Here is a 19,527-nt window from a genome sequence, read left to right as displayed (position 1 = left end):
AGGGCTGGTCTGTCGAGCGCCTTCCTGTCTCTCGATCAGGAGAAGGCGTTCGACAGGGTGGATCACGAATACTTACTCGGAACTCTGCGAGCTTTCGGGTTCGGGACGCATTTTGTCGCCTGGATCCAACTTCTGTACACCGCCGCGGAGTGTCTAGTGAAGGTTAACGGGTCCCTGACGGCGCCCCTTCGCTTTGGGAGAGGGGTACGTCAGGGCTGCCCCCTGTCTGGCCAGTTGTATTCTATCTGCGTGGAGCCTTTCCTGCGCCTCTTGCGGAGGAGGTTGTCGGGATTGGTTCTGCGCGGGCCGGGCATCGGGGTGGTCCTTTCGGCTTACGCCGATGACGTGCTCCTTATGTTTAGTGACCCGGCTGACCTGCGGAGGATGCGCGAGTGCCAGGAGGTCTACTCTGCCGCTTCTTCTGCCAGGATCAACTGGGGTAAATGTTCTGGACTCCTGGTCGGTCAGTGGCAGATGGATCCCCTACCCGAGGAGCTCAGGCCTTTCACCTGGAGCAGGACCAGCCTCCTCTACCTGGGGGTCCATCTCTGCCCCGCTGAGGAATCCTGGCCGGCAAACTGGCAGGAACTGGAGACAAAAGTCACCGCTCGCCTGCGGCGCTGGACAGGACTGCTCCGAGTGCTATCTTACCGAGGTCGAGTTCTGGTCATAAACCAGCTGATCGCCGCCATGTTGTGGTATCGGCTGGTCACTTTGACCCCTCCCCCGGACTTTGTCACAAGAATCCAGAGATTGTTAGTCGACTTCTTCTGGGACAAAAGATTGCACTGGGTCGCTGCCGAGGTTCTGAGTCTCCCGCTTAGGGAGGGTGGTCAGGCGCTAGTGTGCCTACGCACACAGGTGGCGACTTTCCGCCTTCAGACCCTGCAGCGATACCTCTACGTCGAGCCTCCTCCTAGATGGTGTGCCCTGATGACGTATTTCCTCCGTCAGGTGCACGGCCTGAATTATGACGTGCAGCTCCTGTTTATAGAACAGCTGGGCCTCGGTGGCTCCTTGCAGGCGTTGCCCGTCTTTTACCAGGACCTGATCAAAGTCTGGAAAGTGGTCGCCTCGCGACGCAGCTCTCCCCCGTCAGGAGTAGCGGCTATCGTCAGAGAGCCGCTGCTCAGGAATCCGCCCCTCCGTCCTTTTCAGTGGTTGGCGGAGAGGAGGGCTGTGGCCGCAGGGCTGACCAGAATCGGGGACGTGCTGGGTGGCGGAGGACTGGGCTGGATGCTCCCGCAGGAGTTGGCGCGACGCGCGTCTGTGAGTGTCCAGGTCGCAGCCGATGCCATCCAAGACCTGAGAACGGTCGTGCTCGGACCCGACGTTATTTTGGGTCTTGAGGCGGCCCAGGTGCGCGGTGGTCTTCCGTCTGAGCGTTCCCCTGTTCGGACGGAATTCCACATTGGCCCCAAGCCCCGAACCCTCCCTCGGGTGCTGGCGCCCCGCAATATGAGCCGCCTCGGGGACATGCCCTCTGTGCCTTTTGGCACGGCAAAGAGGAGCTTTTTGTACGGACTGCTGCTGCACACCTTCCATTTTCTCGCCCTTGTCCGTCGACCGGACACGCCCTGGCGTGCCTTGTTGCCGTCCGGCGGCGGAGGCCCCCGATGGGAGGCCCTCTACGGAGGTGTCCTCCCCCTTTCTATCGGAGACCTGGGTTGGAGGGTGTTGCATGCAGCAGTCCCTTATAAGAGGATGCATTGGTTCGCGGACTCTCAGGACACGTGCCCTTTTTGCGGTCTTGTGGAGTCCGTGGACCATGTATACATAGGGTGTTGTAGGCTGCACTCCCTTTTTAGTTATTTGAAAAACCTTTTATTGAAGTTTTGTTTGCACTTCAGCCCCACGCTCCTGATCTATGGGCACCCGGTGCGGAAGGGGGTCGGGAAGGAGGAGGACCTCCTCGTGAACCTGCTCCTGGGCCTGGCCAAGTTGGCCATTAACAGGTCCAGGCAGCGGGCGATCGACGGGGGAGTCCCACCCGATTGTTTGTCCCTCTTCCGCGGCTACGTTCGCTGCCGGATGTCCCTGGAGAAGGAGCACGCGGTGTCTGCTGGCACTCTCGAGGCCTTCCGTGCTCGGTGGGCACCGCGGGGACTGGGGTGTTTTGTTGACCCCTTTAATCATATTTTGATTTAAAGTTTGTAAGTTTCCTTTAAACTTTGTTCTTGGTTTTACAGCTGACCTGAATTAGGGGCTGTGCCTGATTTATCCCAATTTTGTTGATTTGGTTTTCATTTAAAAGATTTCCTGATACTGAGGAGAGAAGGTGTGTGGTGTTGGTGTTGCTGCTCCTCAGTGTTTCAACTGTTTCTGCTGCTGCCTTTGGGGTTGTTGCTTCTGCTGTGTGCTGCTGCTGCCCCTGCACTTGAGGGTGTTTGCTGCTGCTGCTGGACCTGCACTTGAGGGTGTTTGCTGCTGCTGCTGGACCTGCACTTGAAGGTGTTTGCTGCTGCTGCTGGACCTGCCCGTGTGGAGCAAAAGGAGAGAGAGGGAGAGAAGAAGAACAGCTTCTGTTGCTACAGGACAGGAAGGCCAGGAGGCCAGGACTGTGTCTAAAAACAACATCCTAGGTGGGTGTCCAACATTATTGTTTGTGTAAGGTGGGGGCAATAAAGGACTGTGTTTTGTAGGGGGAGGAAAGAAGACTGCAGGAAGGTTTGGGGAAGGAAGAGAGGGGGGTGTGTGGTTAAAACCACCATTCTGCTACCCCCCCCGCCCCACCCAGCCCTTTCCCAGTAAGGCCAGCGGTGGCTGGTGAAGACATCGCCTCCCCCTGCAAGAAGATCATCACACCCCACCCAACATCCACCTTTCACTGGAGACACCCACCTGGACTTTTCCCTTTTCCCTCCTGTGCCTCCCTGTCCTTCACTCCTCTCCCTCCTCTCCTCTCCTGTACAAAAGGGGGAGGTTATTACTACCTCCCTCCCTAGGGAGGAACATTGTATATTTAAAAAAAAATATATATATATTAAAAAATATATATAATTTAAAAAAAAAAATGGCCAATCCTTCCCAGGGTGGGCGTGGCTCTGGCCTTAAAGCCAGTTCAACATCTCCTGTGGCCGGGCCCTCGAGGGCTAATGTGGAGGCGGCTTTGTCACCGGTGGCAGGGCCGATAAAAAAGACTTATGCGGGGGTGGTTGCTTCTGCAGCTCCTGCTGCTCCCGCTGCCCTGTCGCCATTCCGTCTCCTCACCAGGGCCCTCGGGGTAAAATGCTACGCTCACCCTGAGATGACTATTGAGGCCTGCGTTAAGGCTATGGCTGGGGTTGTCGGCCCCTCAGCCATTGTCGCGGCCTCAAAGATGTATGGGAGGGCCATCTTTTTCTTGAGGTCCGAGCGGGCGGTGCAACTCGCCCTACAGAAGGGGCTCACTGTGGGCGGGACTTTTCTGGCGGTGGATCCCCTTGAGGCCACCGCCCAGAAGATTGTTATTTCAAATGTCCCGCCCTTTATACCATGTGGGCTCCTCCTCCCCCACCTTAATAAGCTGGGGGAGGTCAGGTCAGGGGTTGCACCAGTCCCGCTCGGCCTCAAAGACTCGGCCCTCCGCCACGTGTACTCCTTCCGGCGCCAAGTTTTCGTCCGCTTGGCCCGGGAGGAGTGCCTGGAGGGGGCCTTCTCAGTTAATTTTGAGGGGACCGCCTATCGGGTCTTCTGGACCGCGGAGGGTGTGCGGTGCCATGCCTGTAAGGAGGTGGGGCACGTAAGAAAGAACTGCCCCGCCTCCAAGGCCACGAGCCCCACCCAAGCGGCCGCGGCTGGCACCGCCCCTCCTCCCCCCGCCATCACTCCATCTCCCTCCCCGCAAGGGGAAGCGACCCCAGCAGCAGCTGCCATCTCGGCTGCCGGTGAGGCGGGGGGAGAGCCCCCGCGCCGTAAGAAGGCGCGGAGGAAGACCCGAAATTTGGAGGCGGCCCCTGAAACGCCCCAAACCCCCCAAACACATGGAAAAACCGGCTCGGGGGAAAAAACATCATCCGGCCCCGGCGTCATGTCCGCGTGTGCTCCCGGGTCCGTGGGCGCTAAGGCGCCAAGTGCTGGGCCCGGCGTCGTCCCTGCGCGTGCTCCCGGGGCCGGCGGGGAAAAGACGCGGGACCCCGAGCCGGGGAAACAAACATCAAAAACCCAGAGGGTGGAGTGTCCGGGAGGGCTGGACAAGGAGGAGGGGGCCTCGGAAATGGAGGTCTCCCTAGCCCCCAGCCTGACCCGGAAGAGACGTCACGCTTCGGAGGAGGAAGTGGGCGACGCCCAAACTGAAGAACTTGGGCGTGTCCCTTCCCCTGATGAAGAGGTGGTGGCGTCTCCACCCAGTAAAACCTCGCCCTGCCCTCTGGGGGAACCCGAAACTCCTACCCCTACCACTGTTCCCCCTACCAGTCTGCTGCAGTCCCCTGAACAGGACCCCTCGGGGGTCACTGAGGGCACCTCCCTTGAGGTGGTGTCCATCTCCAGTGCACTTAACACCCCTGAGGTACCTTCTGGCTCGTCGGGGGACTGCAACTTTGAAAATTTAAAAAATATAAATGCGTCATTGGGTGGCGGCGAAAAGGAGGGCCTTCCCGCTCCCTCCCAAACCTTGACACCGGGCGTCCTATGTTTAGGTCAGGAGCTTGTCCTGAGCTCCCCGGACGACCCGGTGCCGGGAGGAGAGCGGGCATCAGAACTGCCGCTGCCCTCTGACCCAAAACCTTTAGAGGAGACCAGAGAGGACCCCTCTGGCCTTGATCCTGGGGGTGGGATCGAGGTACAGGTGGGGCCAGCTGGCAGCTCCGAATCAGCCCCCGTACTCAATGCGGGGGAGGGGTCGGAAGCTGGAGGCGACGACCTGGAGGAGGACGGGGTGTCCGTGGTGAGCGCTGGAGTTTATGCTGAGTCGCTCTCAAGCGAGGCGGTGGATCCCCTGGTGCCCTCCACTGACTCCCCCCTCATCCCCCCAAGGGAACTCCGGGACTTTTTGGCGAGTCATCGCGGTCGCCGAGACAGGGTTCAGTTGGCCTTGGACCGGTGGCATTCTTTTCCGCTGGTGTTCTGGTCCACTCGCGGGGCTCTCAAGTCTCCTGAGTTGGATAGGAACGCGCGGCGGAGGGTCCAAACGTTTCTCGCTGGGCTCCTGAAGGAGAGGAAGGACTAAAAAGTCCTCTTCTTTTTAATGACTTAAGGTGAAGGTTTGATGTACCTTTGACAATGAAGACGACTATAGCCAGCCTCAACATCCGCGGCAGCAGGGCCGCACAGCGCAGGTTCCAGAACTTCTCGGTCCTCAGGGACGGGAAGTATGCGTTCTGCTTCCTGCAAGAAACCCATACCATTCCGGGAGACGAAGCCACGTGGCTCCTGGAGTGGCGAGGGGGGGTCTACATGAGTCACCTAGCCTCCAATTCTGGCGGGGTGGCTATCTTGTTGGCCCCGCATTTTCAGCCGGAGATCTTGGGGGTCAAGGAGCCGGTGCCAGGCCGGTTGCTGCACCTGACTGTGCGTCTGGGGGGGGCGGTGCTTCACTTTGTGAATGTGTACGCTCCCCTGGGCACGCAGCAGCAAGCGAGCTTCTTTGAAGAAGTGTCCACTCATCTCGGCTCCATCGACGCTGGCGAGTGCATCGTCCTCGGGGGGGATTTCAATTGCACCCTCGGGGTCCGGGACCGTCACGGTACCCCGCACTGCACGCGAGGTGTGAGTAAGTTGCGGGACCTGGTCAGGTCCTTCGACTTAGTGGACGTCTGGCGAAATCTCCATCCTGACTCCAGCGTGTTCACCTTTGTGTCACCTGGAGTCGGAGCGTCCAGACTCGACCGCCTTTACGTTTCGAAGGCGTACGTGTCCTGCGTTCCGGCTGCTTCTATACAGCAGGTTCCGTGCACGGACCACCGTCTGGTGTGGGCGGAGCTCACTTCGTTCTGCGCTCGGACGGGGTCCGCGTACTGGCATTTTAATAACCTGTTGTTGGAAGACCAGCGGTTCCTGGACTCGTTCCGTCGCTTCTGGGCCGGCTGGAGAAGGAAGCGGGGAGGCTTCCCCTCCTTGAGGCTATGGTGGGACGTGGGCAAGACTCACGTCCGAGTTTTCTGTCAAGAGTACGCGAAGGGGTCGACAAGGAGACGCAAATCCAGGGTCGAGGAGTTGGAGAAGGAGGTGCTCGACCTGGAGGCACGTCTCCGTAACCCAACGCGGACCCGGCCCTGCGGTCGGTGTACGATGAGAAGAAGGGCGCGCTGCGGGACCTGCAACTGGTCGGGTCTCGGGGCGCGTTCGTGAGGTCGCGGATCTGTTTCCTTAAGGAGATGGACCGTGGCTCTCCCTTCTTCTACGCACTGGAAAAAAGGCACGGGGTCCGTAAGCAGCTCTTTACGCTGCTGGCCGACGACGGATCCCTTGTCTCGGATCCGGAGGGCATCAGGGCCATTGCCCGAGATTACTACACTGCCCTGTTCTCTCCGGATCCGTCCAGTGAGGAAGCTTGCAGAGTTTTGTGGGAGGACCTGCCGCAGGTCGGCCCGGAGTGCGCCGGAAAGCTTGACTCCCCTATAAGTCTGGGGGGGCTGGCCGGCGCACTCGACGGTCTTTCTAGGGGCAAAACCCCGGGACTAGACGGGCTGACCGTGGAGTTCTTCAGGGCGTTCTGGGACATCTTGGGGAGCGACTTCGCGGGGGTCCTGGGGGAGAGCATTGCTACCGGGGAGATGCCCCTTTCGTGGCGCAGGGCCGTAATTGCCCTGCTGCCGAAGAAGGGGGATCTCCGCCTTCTTAAAAACTGGCGCCCGGTCTACCTCCTCAGCACGGACTACAAAATCTTCGCCCGAGCCATGTCTTCTCGGCTCGGCACCGTGCTGGACCACATGATCCACCCTGACCAGTCCTACACCGTCCCGGACCGAACCATTTATGATAACATCCATCTGGTCCGGGACATCATCCACCATTCCCAGAGGGCTGGTCTGTAGAGCGCCTTCCTGTCTCTCGATCAGGAGAAGGCGTTCGACAGGGTGGATCACGAATACTTACTCGGAACTCTGCGAGCTTTCGGGTTCGGGACGCATTTTGTCGCCCGGATCCGACTTCTGTACACCGCCGCGGAGTGTCTAGTGAAGGTTAACGGGTCCCTGACGGCGCCCCTTCGCTTTGGGAGAGGGGTACGTCAGGGCTGCCCCCGTCTGGCCAGTTGTATTCTATTTGCGTGGAGCCTTTCCTGCGCCTCTTGCGGAGGAGGTTGTCGGGATTGGTTCTGCGCGGGCCGGGCATCGGGGTGGTCCTTTCGGCTTACGCCGATGACGTGCTCCTTATGTTTAGTGACCCGGCTGACCTGCGGAGGATGCGCGAGTGCCAGAAGGTCTACTCTGCCGCTTCTTCTGCCAGGATCAACTGGGGTAAATGTTCTGGACTCCTGGTCGGTCAGTGGCAGATGGATCCCCTACCCGAGGAGCTCAGGCCTTTCACCTGGAGCAGGACCAGCCTCCTCCACCTGGGGGTCCATTTCTGCCCCGCTGAGGAATCCTGGCCGGCAAACTGGCAGGAACTGGAGACGAAAGTCACCGCTCGCCTGCGGCGCTGGACAGGACTGCTCCGGGTGCTATCTTACCGAGGTCGAGTTCTGGTCATAAACCAGCTGATCGCCGCCATGTTGTGGTATCGGCTGGTCACATTGACCCCTCCCCCGGACTTTGTCACAAGAATCCAGAGATTGTTAGTCGACTTCTTCTGGGACAAAAGATTGCACTGGTCGCTGCTGAGGTTCTGAGTCTCCCGCTTAGGGAGGGTGGTCAGGCGCTAGTGTGCCTATGCACACAGGTGGCGACTTTCCGCCTTCAGACCCTGCAGCGATACCTCTACGTCGAGCCTCCTCCTAGATGGTGTGCCCTGATGACGTATTTCTTCCGTCAGGTGCACGGCCTGAATTGTGACGTGCAGCTCCTGTTTATAGAACAGCTGGGCCTCGGTGGCTCCTTGCAGGCGTTGCCCGTCTTTTACCAGGACCTGATCAAAGTCTGGAAAGTGGTCGCCTCGCGACGCAGCTCTCCCCCGTCAGGAGTAGCGGCTATCGTCAGAGAGCCGCTGCTCAGGAATCCGCCCCTCCGTCCTTTTCAGTGGTTGGCGGAGAGGAGGGCTGTGGCCGCAGGGGTGACCAGGATCGGGGACGTGCTGGGTGGCGGAGATCTGGGCTGGATGCTCCCGCAGGAGTTGGCGCGACGCGCGTCTGTGAGTGTCCAGGTCGCAGCCGATGCCATCCAAGACCTGAGAACGGTCGTGCTCGGACCCGACGTTATTTTGGGTCTTGAGGTGGCCCAGGTGCGCGGTGGTCTTCCGTCTGAGCGTTCCCCTGTTCGGACAGAATTCCACATTGGTACCAAGCCCCGAACCCTCCCTCGGGTGCTGGTGCCCCGCAATATGAGCCGCCTCGGGGACATGCCCTCTGTGCCTTTTGGCACGGCAAAGAGGGGCTTTTTGTACGGACTGCTGCTGCACACCTTCCATTTTCTCGCCCTTGTCCATCGACCGGATACGCCCTGGCGTGCCTTGTTGCCGTCCGGCGGTGGAGGCCCCCGATGGGAGGCCCTCTACGGAGGTGTCCTCCCCCTTTCTATCGGGGACCTGGGTTGGAGGGTGTTGCGTGCAGCAGTCCCTTATAATAAGAGGATGCATAGGTTCACGGACTCTCAGGACACGTGCCCTTTTTGCGGTCTTGTGGAGTCCGTGGACCATGTATACATAGGGTGTTGTAGACTGCACTCCCTTTTTAGTTATTTGAAAAACCTTTTATTGATGTTTTGTTTGCACTTCAGCCCCACGCTCCTGATCTATGGGCACCCGGTGCGGAAGGGGGTCGGGAAGGAGGAGGACCTCCTCGTGAACCTGCTCCTGGGCCTGGCCAAGTTGGCCATTAACAGGTCCAAGGCAGCGGGCGATCGACGGGGGAGTCCCGCCCGATTGTTTGTCCCTCTTCCGCTGCTACGTTCGCTGCCGGATGTCCCTGGAGAAGGAGCACGTGGTGTCTGCTGGCACTCTTGAGGCCTTCCGTGCTCGGTGGGCACCGCGGGGACTGGGGTGTTTTGTTGACCCCTTTAATCACATTTTGATCTAAAGTTTGTAAGTTTCCTTTAAACTTTGTTCTTGGTTTTACAGCTGACCTGAATTAGGGGCTGTGCCTGATTTATCCCAATTTTGTTGATTTGGTTTTCATTTAAAAGATTATCAAGAGTTCAAATCTCCTAATGACAAACTATGAAACAATGTAACTTCATCTGAAACAGATGGAAACGTGTTTGTACTCGAAAGGGTTACAGGAATTGCTCCATTTTATCCCCTGTTCGGACAGAATTCCACATTGGCCCCAAGCCCCGAACCCTCCCTTGGGTCCTGGTGCCCCGCAATATGAGCCGCCTCGGGGACATGCCCTCCGTGCCTTTTGGCACGGCAAAGAGGGGCTTTTTGTATGGACTGCTGCTGCACACCTTCCATTTTCTCGCCCTTGTCCGCCGCCTGGACACACCCTGGCGTGCCTTGTTGCCGTCCGGCGGTGGAGGCCCCCGATGGGAGGCCCTCTACGGAGGTGTCCTCCCCCTTTCTATCGGGGACCTGGGTTGGAGGGTGTTGCATGCAGCAGTCCCGTATAATAAGAGGATGCATAGGTTCACGGACTCTCAGGACACGTGCCCTTTTTGCGGTCTTATGGAGTCCGTGGACCATGTATACATAGGGTGTTGTAGGCTGCACTCCCTTTTTAGTTATTTGAAAAACCTTTTATTAATGTTTTGTTTGCACTTCAGCCCCATGCTCCTGATCTATGGGCACCCGGTGCGGAAGGGGGTCGGGAAGGAGGAGGACCTCCTCGTGAACCTGCTCCTGGGCCTGGCCAAGTTGGCCATTAACAGGTCCAGGCAGCGGGCGATTAACGGGGGAGTCCCGCCCAATTGTTTGTCCCTCTTCCGCGGCTACGTTCGCTGCCGGATGTCCCTGGAGAGGGAGCACGCGGTGTCTGCTGGCGCTCTCGAGGCCTTCCGTGCTCGGTGGGCACCGCGGGGACTGGGGTGTTTTGTTGACCCCTTTAATCACATTTTGATTTAAAGTTTGTAAGGTTCCTTTAAATTTTTGTCCTTGGTTTTACAGCTGACCTGAATTAGGGGCTGCGCCTGATTTATCCCAATTTTGTTGATTTGGTTTAATTGTTTTCATTTAAAAGATTATCAAGAGTTCAATGGTTTCAAATTGTAACTACTGGTGTCCGGGAGGAACTGGGAGAGTCTGAGATTTTACTTTGCTGTCTTGGAAATAGACCCGTTTTTTAAAAGGTACTGGCTGGCTTCGGACTTATTCTTCCTCAACATACAATTATTGGAATTATCAATGCCTGCCATTTTCATATCTTGCTTGCAGGTATCCTTGTAGTGGAGGTTTGGATGCCTTCCTAGAGCATGATCCAGTGGCCAGTTCACCGTATAGAGGGTCTCTGAGTAAACGGCTGGTATCCATCTGAACATGGCCGAACCAGCGCAGGTGTTGTTGGCTTAGCAATGAGTGCATGCTCTTGGAATTAACACGCTCCAGGGCCTCTGGGTTAGTGACGTTGTCCTGCCAAGAGATGCCAAGGATACATGAGCAAGCAAAGGTGGAAACTGTTCAGCTGTCTCCTGCCAAGCATATGTTGTCCAGGTCTCACCACTGTAGATTAGTGTGCTGAGGATGCAGGATTGTAGACTCCCAGTTTGGTGTTTTCAGTCAGCTTGCTATTGTTCCACACACACTTTCTCAGCTGTGTCACACTACCACTGTGCAAAGTGAGACAGATTCAGAATAAATCTAGCATCAATGAGGCCCTGTGGGCCGTCAGCAGCAACAGAATTGTATTCAGCCACAATCTTTAACTTCATAGCCTGGCATATTCCTCATTCTACCATTACCATCATGCCAAGGGGTCAACCATAATTTTGTCAGAAGTGTAGAGGGGCATGCCAAGAGCACCACCAGGCATACCTAAAAGTGAGGTGCCAACCTGGTGAAGCCACAGCACAGGACTGCATGCATGCTACAGAATGGAAGCAGCATGTAATAGATATGGCAAAGCAATCCTGTTCAGATCAAGACCTACAATCCTGCCACACCCAGTCATCAATGATGGTGGGCAATTATTGAGAGGAGGTAGATCCACAAATATCGCCATCCTCAATGATGGGGGAGCCCAGTGCATCAGTCCAAAAGACAAAGCTGAAACATTTGCAGCCATCTTTAGCCAGAATTGCCAAGACAATGATCGATCTCGCTCTCCTCCTGAGATCCCCAACATCACAGACACCAGTCTTCAGCCAAGAGCAACAACAGGCATACATAAAAATTAGTTTAGCCTGAATACCTATAAATTTAGCCAATTCGATTCAGTTTTCATGTTATCAAGAATCAGCTGAAGGCACTGGAGACAGCAAAGGTGATGGGCAGCATTTGACCAAGTGTGGCATCAAGAAGCCATAGCAAAATTTAAGTGAATTGGAATCAGGGAGAAATCTCTCCACCGGATAGAACCATGCCTAGCACAAAAGAAGATAGTTGTGGTTCTTGCAATATAATCATCTCAGTTCCAGGACATCACTGCAGGAGTTCCTCAGGGTTGTGTCCTAGGCCCAACCATCTTCAGCTGCTTCATCAATGACACTCCCTCCCTCGAAAGGTCAGAAGTGGGGATGTTCGCTGATGATTGCACAACATTCAGCACCATTCATGACTCCTCAGATACTGAAGCAAACCCTGCACGCATACAGTAAGACCTGAACAATGTTTAGGCTTTGGCTGATAAGTGATGACAACCACACAATGACCCATCTTCAACAAGAGAGAATATAACCACCTCCCCATGACATTCAACAGCATCACCATCACTGAAACCCTACCATTAACACCTGGGGGTTGCCATTGATAAGAAACTGAACTGGATCAAGCAGTGTTGTGAAAAGGTAATTTCATGAATCATGTGTTTCAGGAACAAAACTTTTCGTTCGGGGATTGCAGTTTTTAAATTGTAGAATAAATGAAATCCCCCAGTGGGAGGCTGGTAAACAGACCTAAAGTAATTGTAATTCAAAGGATGGCCTGTTTTTATTTAACAAGGTCAAAGTTGGAAGTTAAACAACGGGTGGAGACGAGATGTCTGCAGTTGTCTTCATAAGGGATTTAAATTATTCACACAAGTTATTCATATGGTTTCCCAGAACAAAGGGAATGTTTAGGAATGGGTATGAGGAATTTGGATCTTTATCCAGACATCGTAGGGATGTGGTGTCATCGTGGGGATAGTTTGAAGGGAGGTGGTTTTCTTAGTTTTGGGTTTTACCTGTGATTTATCACAGAAGCAGGTAGTTGGTGCCTGAGAACAGCTTTGAGAAGCAGGGAGAGAAAGCTGCCAGGAATTGTAGACCTGTAGCAAAGGGCTATCAGAAACCAAGGGCGTTAATTGATTTTGGAGTCACTGGGCAAGAAAACAGTCAGCCCATGTTTCAGCTGGTATATCCACAACCCTGAGGTGCCTCAGGGGTCGCCCTAGCCGAATGTTAGTGAAAGAACCCGAGAAAACCCATACCTCAGAGAACAGCAGGAACACAGAGATTAAAGTGAATTCTGAAGAACTGTGGCTCACCTTGGTTTGGTCCCAGGAAAAGTGAAGGAACCCTCTAGATCCTGTAAACTATAGGGCAATTCTTGTGAGGTAATAAAAATAGAATAGTCCTGCTTAAATTTTCAGGTTTAAATTATAAGTGTCTACAAAATATAATGTTAAATTAGTAGTACTTGCTTTCTTTAAGTCTTGTTTCTCACCCTTAAATTGAACGTGAAATTGTGTTATGTTATGATCACTTCCCTAGAGGATCCTTTACTATGACATTAATTAACCTGTCTCGTTACACATAGTCAGTTCTAAAGTAACCCATCCCCTGGCTGGTTCCACAAAAAACTGTCCCAAATACGCCCTATTAACTCATCCTCATGGTTATCTTTGTTAATTTGATGAATATTAACAAATGATTTCTAATCTTGTTGATTAATTATGAAAAGTACAACATTGGCCCTGACCTGGAGAAAGATACATTGTTTGTGCAGTTAAACGATCTCAATCGTCATTGCCTGGGTCACAGAGGATACCACTTAACGGAGATCCGAGATGGAGAGGAACACTTCTCATACTTTACATCTACTGTACACTCTGCAAATTGATACCATGCCCGAAGCTGCTGGCAGCCCGGCACCATGACCTGTGCCCTGACACTGAACATTGGTTGCATACTGATATATTCTCCGTGCGTGCCAAGAGTATCACAGCCCTATGCACGCTGACTGTGGTATTGGATATCAATGGACTGGTCAGGTGGATAGAGAAGTGGCAAATGAAATTCAATCCACAGAAGTCTGAGGAAATGCATTTAGGGAGAACAAACAAGGCAAGGGAATACAAAATAAATAGCATAATACTGAGAAGTGTAGAGGAATAAAGGGCCCTTGGTGTGTTTGCCCACCGATCCCTGAAGGGAGCAGAAAGGTAGAAAGGTGGTTAAGACGGCATATAGCATAATTTTCTTCTATGGCCTAGGCATAAAGTATAAGAGCTGGCAGATTATGCTAGAACTGTATAAAACACTAGCTAGACTGCAACTAGGGTACTGCAGACAAGGTCTGATCAACACATTACAGGATTCTGTGATTGAACTAAAAAGGGAACAGAAGATATTTACAGAGGTTGTTGCCAGGCATAAAGACTTTTAATTATGAGGAAAGGTTGGATAGGACGGGATTGTTTTCTTTGGAACAGGTAAGGTGTTTAAAGTTATAAGGGACCTAGACAGAATGGATAAGAAGGACCTACTTCCCCTATCAGAGGTCAATAACCAGGGGGTATAGATTTAAACAGATTTAAATTAATTGGCAGAAGGATTAGAGGGGAGTTAAGGGTGGTGGCTGGTCTATGTAAGAAATACAACACAGGCACAAAGAGCTGAATGGCCTCCTATGCTGTCATTTTCTATAATTCTATGATTGTGGCTTCACATTGTGTACTGTATCACTGCACACTGGCTACAACCAGAGACACTGTATACACACACACACACTACTGTACACACACACACTACTGTACACACACACAACTCAGTAATTCCCCAGATCTCAAGAATTATACCTAAAATTCCAAGATCCTTCTTCTGTTTAGCAGTTTGCCTCACAGGCTGCCTCATTCCAATGTCTGGTTGCTTCACAGTATCAGCATTCTTGGACGGCACTGATATAACTTGATCATCAATCTGACCTGCACTCAATTCAATATTTGCTGTTTCCAGCTCCGCTGTTGTGGGATTAAGATCTTCATTCAGAGAAGTACCTAGTGAAAAAAGACGAGAGAGGAAACTAAATGATCAAGGAGCAGAGAGTAAAGTACCATCTATACATTGGGAAAACCTTATAAACATCAACACCATAAAGCAAAACTCACCTGGGGCAATGACCATGCTGACTGGAACCATTACTGTTCACTATTGTTAAAGGAGTATTGATCTGATCTGCAGCACAGTTGCAGCTACTCTTCATGTTTGGGTTTAAACCATGAGTGTTGACAGGACTATGGGGTTAGGGATGCATCTTAGGCTTTCTTGTCCCAGCTTCATGGTCGAGCAGGGGTCATTAGATGGAAACTAGGGTCAGGGTGAGAAGGAGAACATGGGAACATAGGAACAGGAGTTCAGGCCCTCAAGCCTGCTCCACCATTCAATTTAATCAAGGTTGATTTGTATGACAGCTCTATCCACCCATCTTGGTTCTGCAGCACTTAAATACTCTTGCCTAATAAAAACCATCAATCTCAGTACTGAAATTTTCAATTGACCCCCAGACTCAACAGCTTTTTTTGGGAAAGGGTTCTACATATTCACTAGTGTGTGTGTGTGTGTGTGTAAAGAAGTGCTCTGACATCACCCTGAACAATGTAGTTCTAATTTAAAGATTATGCCCCCTTGCACAGGACTATCCCACCAAAGGAAATATATGCTCTATCAAATCTTTTAATCATCTTAATCATCTCAATCAGATCACCCATTAATCTTATAACTTCAAGGGAATACAAACTTAGTGTATGCAGCCCATCTCCATAGTTTAATCCCAGTAAGGTTCTACACAGTGAATCTACACTGCACACTCTCCAAGGCCAATATATCCTTCCTGAGGTTCAGGGCCCACAGCTGAACATGGAACTCCAGGTGTGGACTAAACCAGAGTGCAATATAACTGAAGCATAACATCCACCCTTTTGTATTGCAACCCTCCTGAAATAAAAGTTCCTTTAGCCGTTTTAATCATTATTTTGGACCTGTCCACTAGTTTTTAGTGATTTCTGTACATGGACTTCTAAACCTCCCCGCTGCACTTTCTCACCATTTAGAAAATACTTTGATCTCTTTCTTAGGTCCAAAGTGGACTATCTCTCACTTCCTCACATTGAACTCCATCTGCCAGTTTTGCCCACTTACTTAATGTACCAATGTTCCTTTGCAACTTTCTGCTCCCATCTACACTACTTACTGTGCCACCTGAGTGTTGTCAGCAAACTTGGATATACGGCCCTCATTTCACTTGAAGGAATAAAGAGGGGCTAAGAGAGAGAGTGTGAGAATAGACTGATAGCTAACATGAAAGGAAATCCAAAAGTCTTCAGTAGGCTTTCTAACAGTGGACAGGTAATAAAGGAACTGATGAGGGACCAAAAATGATATGGCTGAGGTACTAAATGTGTATTCGGCATGGAAGGAGATACTGCCAAAGTGACAATGAAAAGGTAGTTGAGATACTGAGTAGGCTATAAGAACAAAGAGGTGGTATTAGAATTTACTAGGATGTTGCCGGGTCTTAAGGAGTTGAGTTACAGGGAAAGATTAAACAGGTTAGGATTTTATTTCTTGGAGCGTAGAAGGATGAGGGGAGATTTGATAGAAGTTTACAAAATTATGAGGGGTATAGACAGAGTAAATGCGAGTAGGCTCTTTCCACTTAGATTAGGAGAGATAAACATGAGAGGACATGGCTTTAGGGGAAAGGTTTAGGGGGAACATTGGGGGCAACTTCTTCACTCAGAGTGGTGAGAGTGTGGAACGAGCTGCCATCTGATGTGGTAAATGCGGGCTCACTCTTAAGTTTTAAGAATAAATTGGATAGATACATGGATGGGAGGGGTCTGGAGGGTTATGGACTGGGTGCAGGTCAATGGGATTAGCGGAATAATATTTCGGCACAGACTAGAAGGGCCGAATGGCCTGTTTTCTGTGCTGTAGTGTTCTATGGTTCTAGAAAGGCTGGCCACACTTAAAGTCAGTAAGTTACCAAGCCCCAATGGAGTGCACCCTAGGATACTAAGGGAAGTGAGAGTGGAAATTGTGGAAGTACTGGCTATAACCTTCCAATCTTCCACAGATTCTGGAGGTGGTGCCTGAGGCCTGGAGAATTGCAAATGTAACACCCTTCTTGAAAAAAATAGGGTGTAAAGATAAACCTAGCAACTACAGGCCAGTCAGTTTAACCTCCATGGCGGGGAAGCTTTGAGAAACAACAATTAATTAATTAGGGAAAATCAACACAGGTTTGTTAAAGGTAAACCGCATTTAATAACTTGATTGAGTTTTTTTCATGAGATAATAATTGAGGGCATTGTGCTTGATCTACAGGGATCGTTCCCTCCGGGACACCCTGGTCCACTCTTCCATCACCCCCTACACCTCAACCTCCTCCAATGGTACCTTCCCATGCAACCACAGAAGGTGTAACACCTGCCCCTTTACTTCCCCCCTCCTCACCGCCCAAGGGCCCAAACACTCCTTTCAAGTGAAGCAGCATTTCACTTGCACTTCCCTCAATTCAGTCTACTGCATTTGCTGCTCCCAATGTGCTTTCCTCTACACTGGAGAGACCAAATGCAGACTGGGTGACTGCTTTGCAGAATACCTTCGGTCTGTCCGCAAGCATGACCCAGGCCTCCCTGTCGTTTGCCATTTCAACACACCACCCTGCTTTCATACCATGTCCGTCCTTGGTCTGCTGCAATGTTCCAGCAAAGCTCAATGCAAACTGGAGGAACAGCACCTCATCTTCCGAATAGGTACTTTACAGCCTTCCGGACTGAAAATTGAGTTCAACAACTTCAGACCATGAACTCTCTCCTCCATCCCCACCCCCTTTCCGATCCCCCCTTTTCCAATAATTTATATTTTTCTTTTCCCACCTATTTCCATTATTTTTTAAAAGTATTTCCATCCATTGTTTTGTCTCTACCTTTCAGTCTATTTCGATTTCCCCCCCACCACCCCACCCCCAATAGGGCTATCTGTCTCTTGTTTGTCCTGCTTTCTACCCTTAATGTCCCCATTAGCACATTTCTTAGCTAATATCACCACCTTCAACACCTCCTTGTCCTTATGTCTATGACATCTTTTGGCAATCTCCACCTATCACTGGCCCTCTATCCAGCTCTACCTGTCCCACCACCCCCCCCCCCTTTAAACCAGCTTTTTTTCACCTCTTTTCTATTTTTCCTTAGTTCTGATGAAGAGTCATTCGGACTCGAAATGTTAACTGTATTCCTCTCCGCAGATGCTGTCAGACCGGCTGAGTTTTTCCAGGTATTTTTGTTTTTGTTCTAGATTTCCAGCATCTGCAGTATTTTGCTTTTATATATGACTTGAACTTCGGTGTGAAGTGTACAAATTTGCAGATGGCAAAACGTGAGGGGCATAATAAATAGAAGTAGAAGATCATGTGGCCCCTTGAGCCTGCTCTGCTATTCAATATGACCAAGGCTGATCTTCAGCTTCAACACCACTTTCTCATCCATTCCCAATGTCTCTATCTAAGCCTTGAATATATTTCAATGATGGAGCCTCTGAAGTGGAGAATTCCAAAGGTTCACAACCCTCCAAGAAAATAAATTTCTCATCTCAGCGCTAAATGCTAAATCCTTTATCCTGAGACTGTGCCTCAATATTCTAGATTCACTAACCAAGGAAAGCAAGCTCCCAGTGTCTATCCCATCAAGTCCCTTCAGAATCAAAAATTCACAGCTTGGATGGAGGCCATTCAGCCTATCATGTCTATACTGGCTAACAAGGAGTCATCCAGACTAATTCCACCTTCTAGGTTTTGGTCTGTAGCCTTGCAAGTTACAGCACTTGATATGCATGTCTAAGTACTTCTTCAATGTTATGAGGATTATTGCCTCTATCACCTTTTCAGGCAGAGAGTTCCAGATCCCACCACCATCTAGGTGATAAAAATTTCCCTCGGATCCCCTCTAAACCTTGTACAATAAATTTTGCCCCTGGTTATGGACCCCTTAAACAAGGGCTTTTTAATCCACTCTATCTAGACCCCTCAATTTTATACACTTCAATTAAGTCCCCCCTTGGTCTCCTCTGTTCCAAAGAAAACAATCCCAGCCTATCCAATCATTCTTCATAACTATAATTCTCCAGTCCAGGTAACATCCCTGTAAATCTACTCTATAGCCTTTGTAGTGCAATCACATCTTTCCTACAGTGTGATGCCAGAATTGCTGTGGCCTACCCAGTGTTTCATATAGTTCCAGTGTAACCTCCCAGCTCTTAAATTCTATGCCTCAGCTAACAAAGGCAGGAATCCCATGTGCCTTATTGACCAGCCTATCTACCTGGCCAGCAAGTTTCAGGGATCAAGGTCCCTCTGTTCCTCTAACCTTCTCAGTATCTTACTATTTATTGTGCATTCCCTTGCCTTATTAGCCTTCTCCAAATGCATTACCTCACACTTCTCTGGATTGGACTCCATTTGTCACTGTTCCGCCCATCTGACTAGTGCACTGATATCTTCTTGAAGTCTATAACTTTCTTCTTCTTTATAATCACATGGCCAATTTTTGTATCATCTGCAAACTTCCTAATCATTTTCCCCCATTCAAGTTGGATTCATTGACATATACCACAAAAAACAAGGGAGCTCGTACTAAGTCTGTAGAACCCCACTGGAAACAACCTTCCAGTCACAAAAACATGCATCCACCATTATCCTTTGCTTCCTGCCTCTGAGCCTATTTTGGATCTTTGCCAGTATACTTTACATTTCATGGGCTTTAACTTTTGTGACCAGTTTGCCATGTGGGACTTTATCAAAACTTTGCTAAAGTCCAGATAAACTGAATCAAATACAACACCTCATCAACTATCCTCATTTAATCATGTTAGTCAGACATGACTTCCCCTCAACTAATCTGTGCTAACTGTCTTTGATTACTCCAACTCTTCAGAAATGAAATAAAAACAGAGAATGCTGGAAACACTCAGCAGGCCAGGCAGCGCCCACAGAAAAAAAAACAGAGCCAATGCTCCAGGTCAATCACCCTTTTCTAAATGAAGATTTCATCTGTTCCTCAAATTTTTTCCAATAATTCTCCACCACCAAGGTTAGACTGTAAATTGGATCTGCCCACTTCTCACCGCAGAGTCTGTCCATCTTGGTATGATGTTTGACAATAAC

At 51.0% G+C, this 19,527-nt stretch overlaps 1 protein-coding gene across 1 annotated transcript in view; it reads right to left on the bottom strand.

Annotated features, from left to right (window-relative positions):
- Positions 1-19,527, bottom strand: part of pik3ip1 (phosphoinositide-3-kinase interacting protein 1) — a 70,808-nt gene that overhangs the window by 29,748 nt on the left and 21,533 nt on the right. Inside the window, exon 4 of the mRNA XM_041201917.1 lies at positions 14,165-14,362. Within this exon, the coding sequence (XP_041057851.1) occupies positions 14,165-14,362 (198 nt within the window). The remainder of the gene's footprint in view (positions 1-14,164; positions 14,363-19,527) is intronic.

This window comes from Carcharodon carcharias, chromosome 13 (assembly GCF_017639515.1).
Source record: "Carcharodon carcharias isolate sCarCar2 chromosome 13, sCarCar2.pri, whole genome shotgun sequence".
Classification (NCBI taxonomy): domain Eukaryota; kingdom Metazoa; phylum Chordata; class Chondrichthyes; order Lamniformes; family Lamnidae; genus Carcharodon; species Carcharodon carcharias.
Note: the sequence above shows the minus strand (reverse complement) of the source record. Positions and strands in the feature narration are given on the sequence as shown.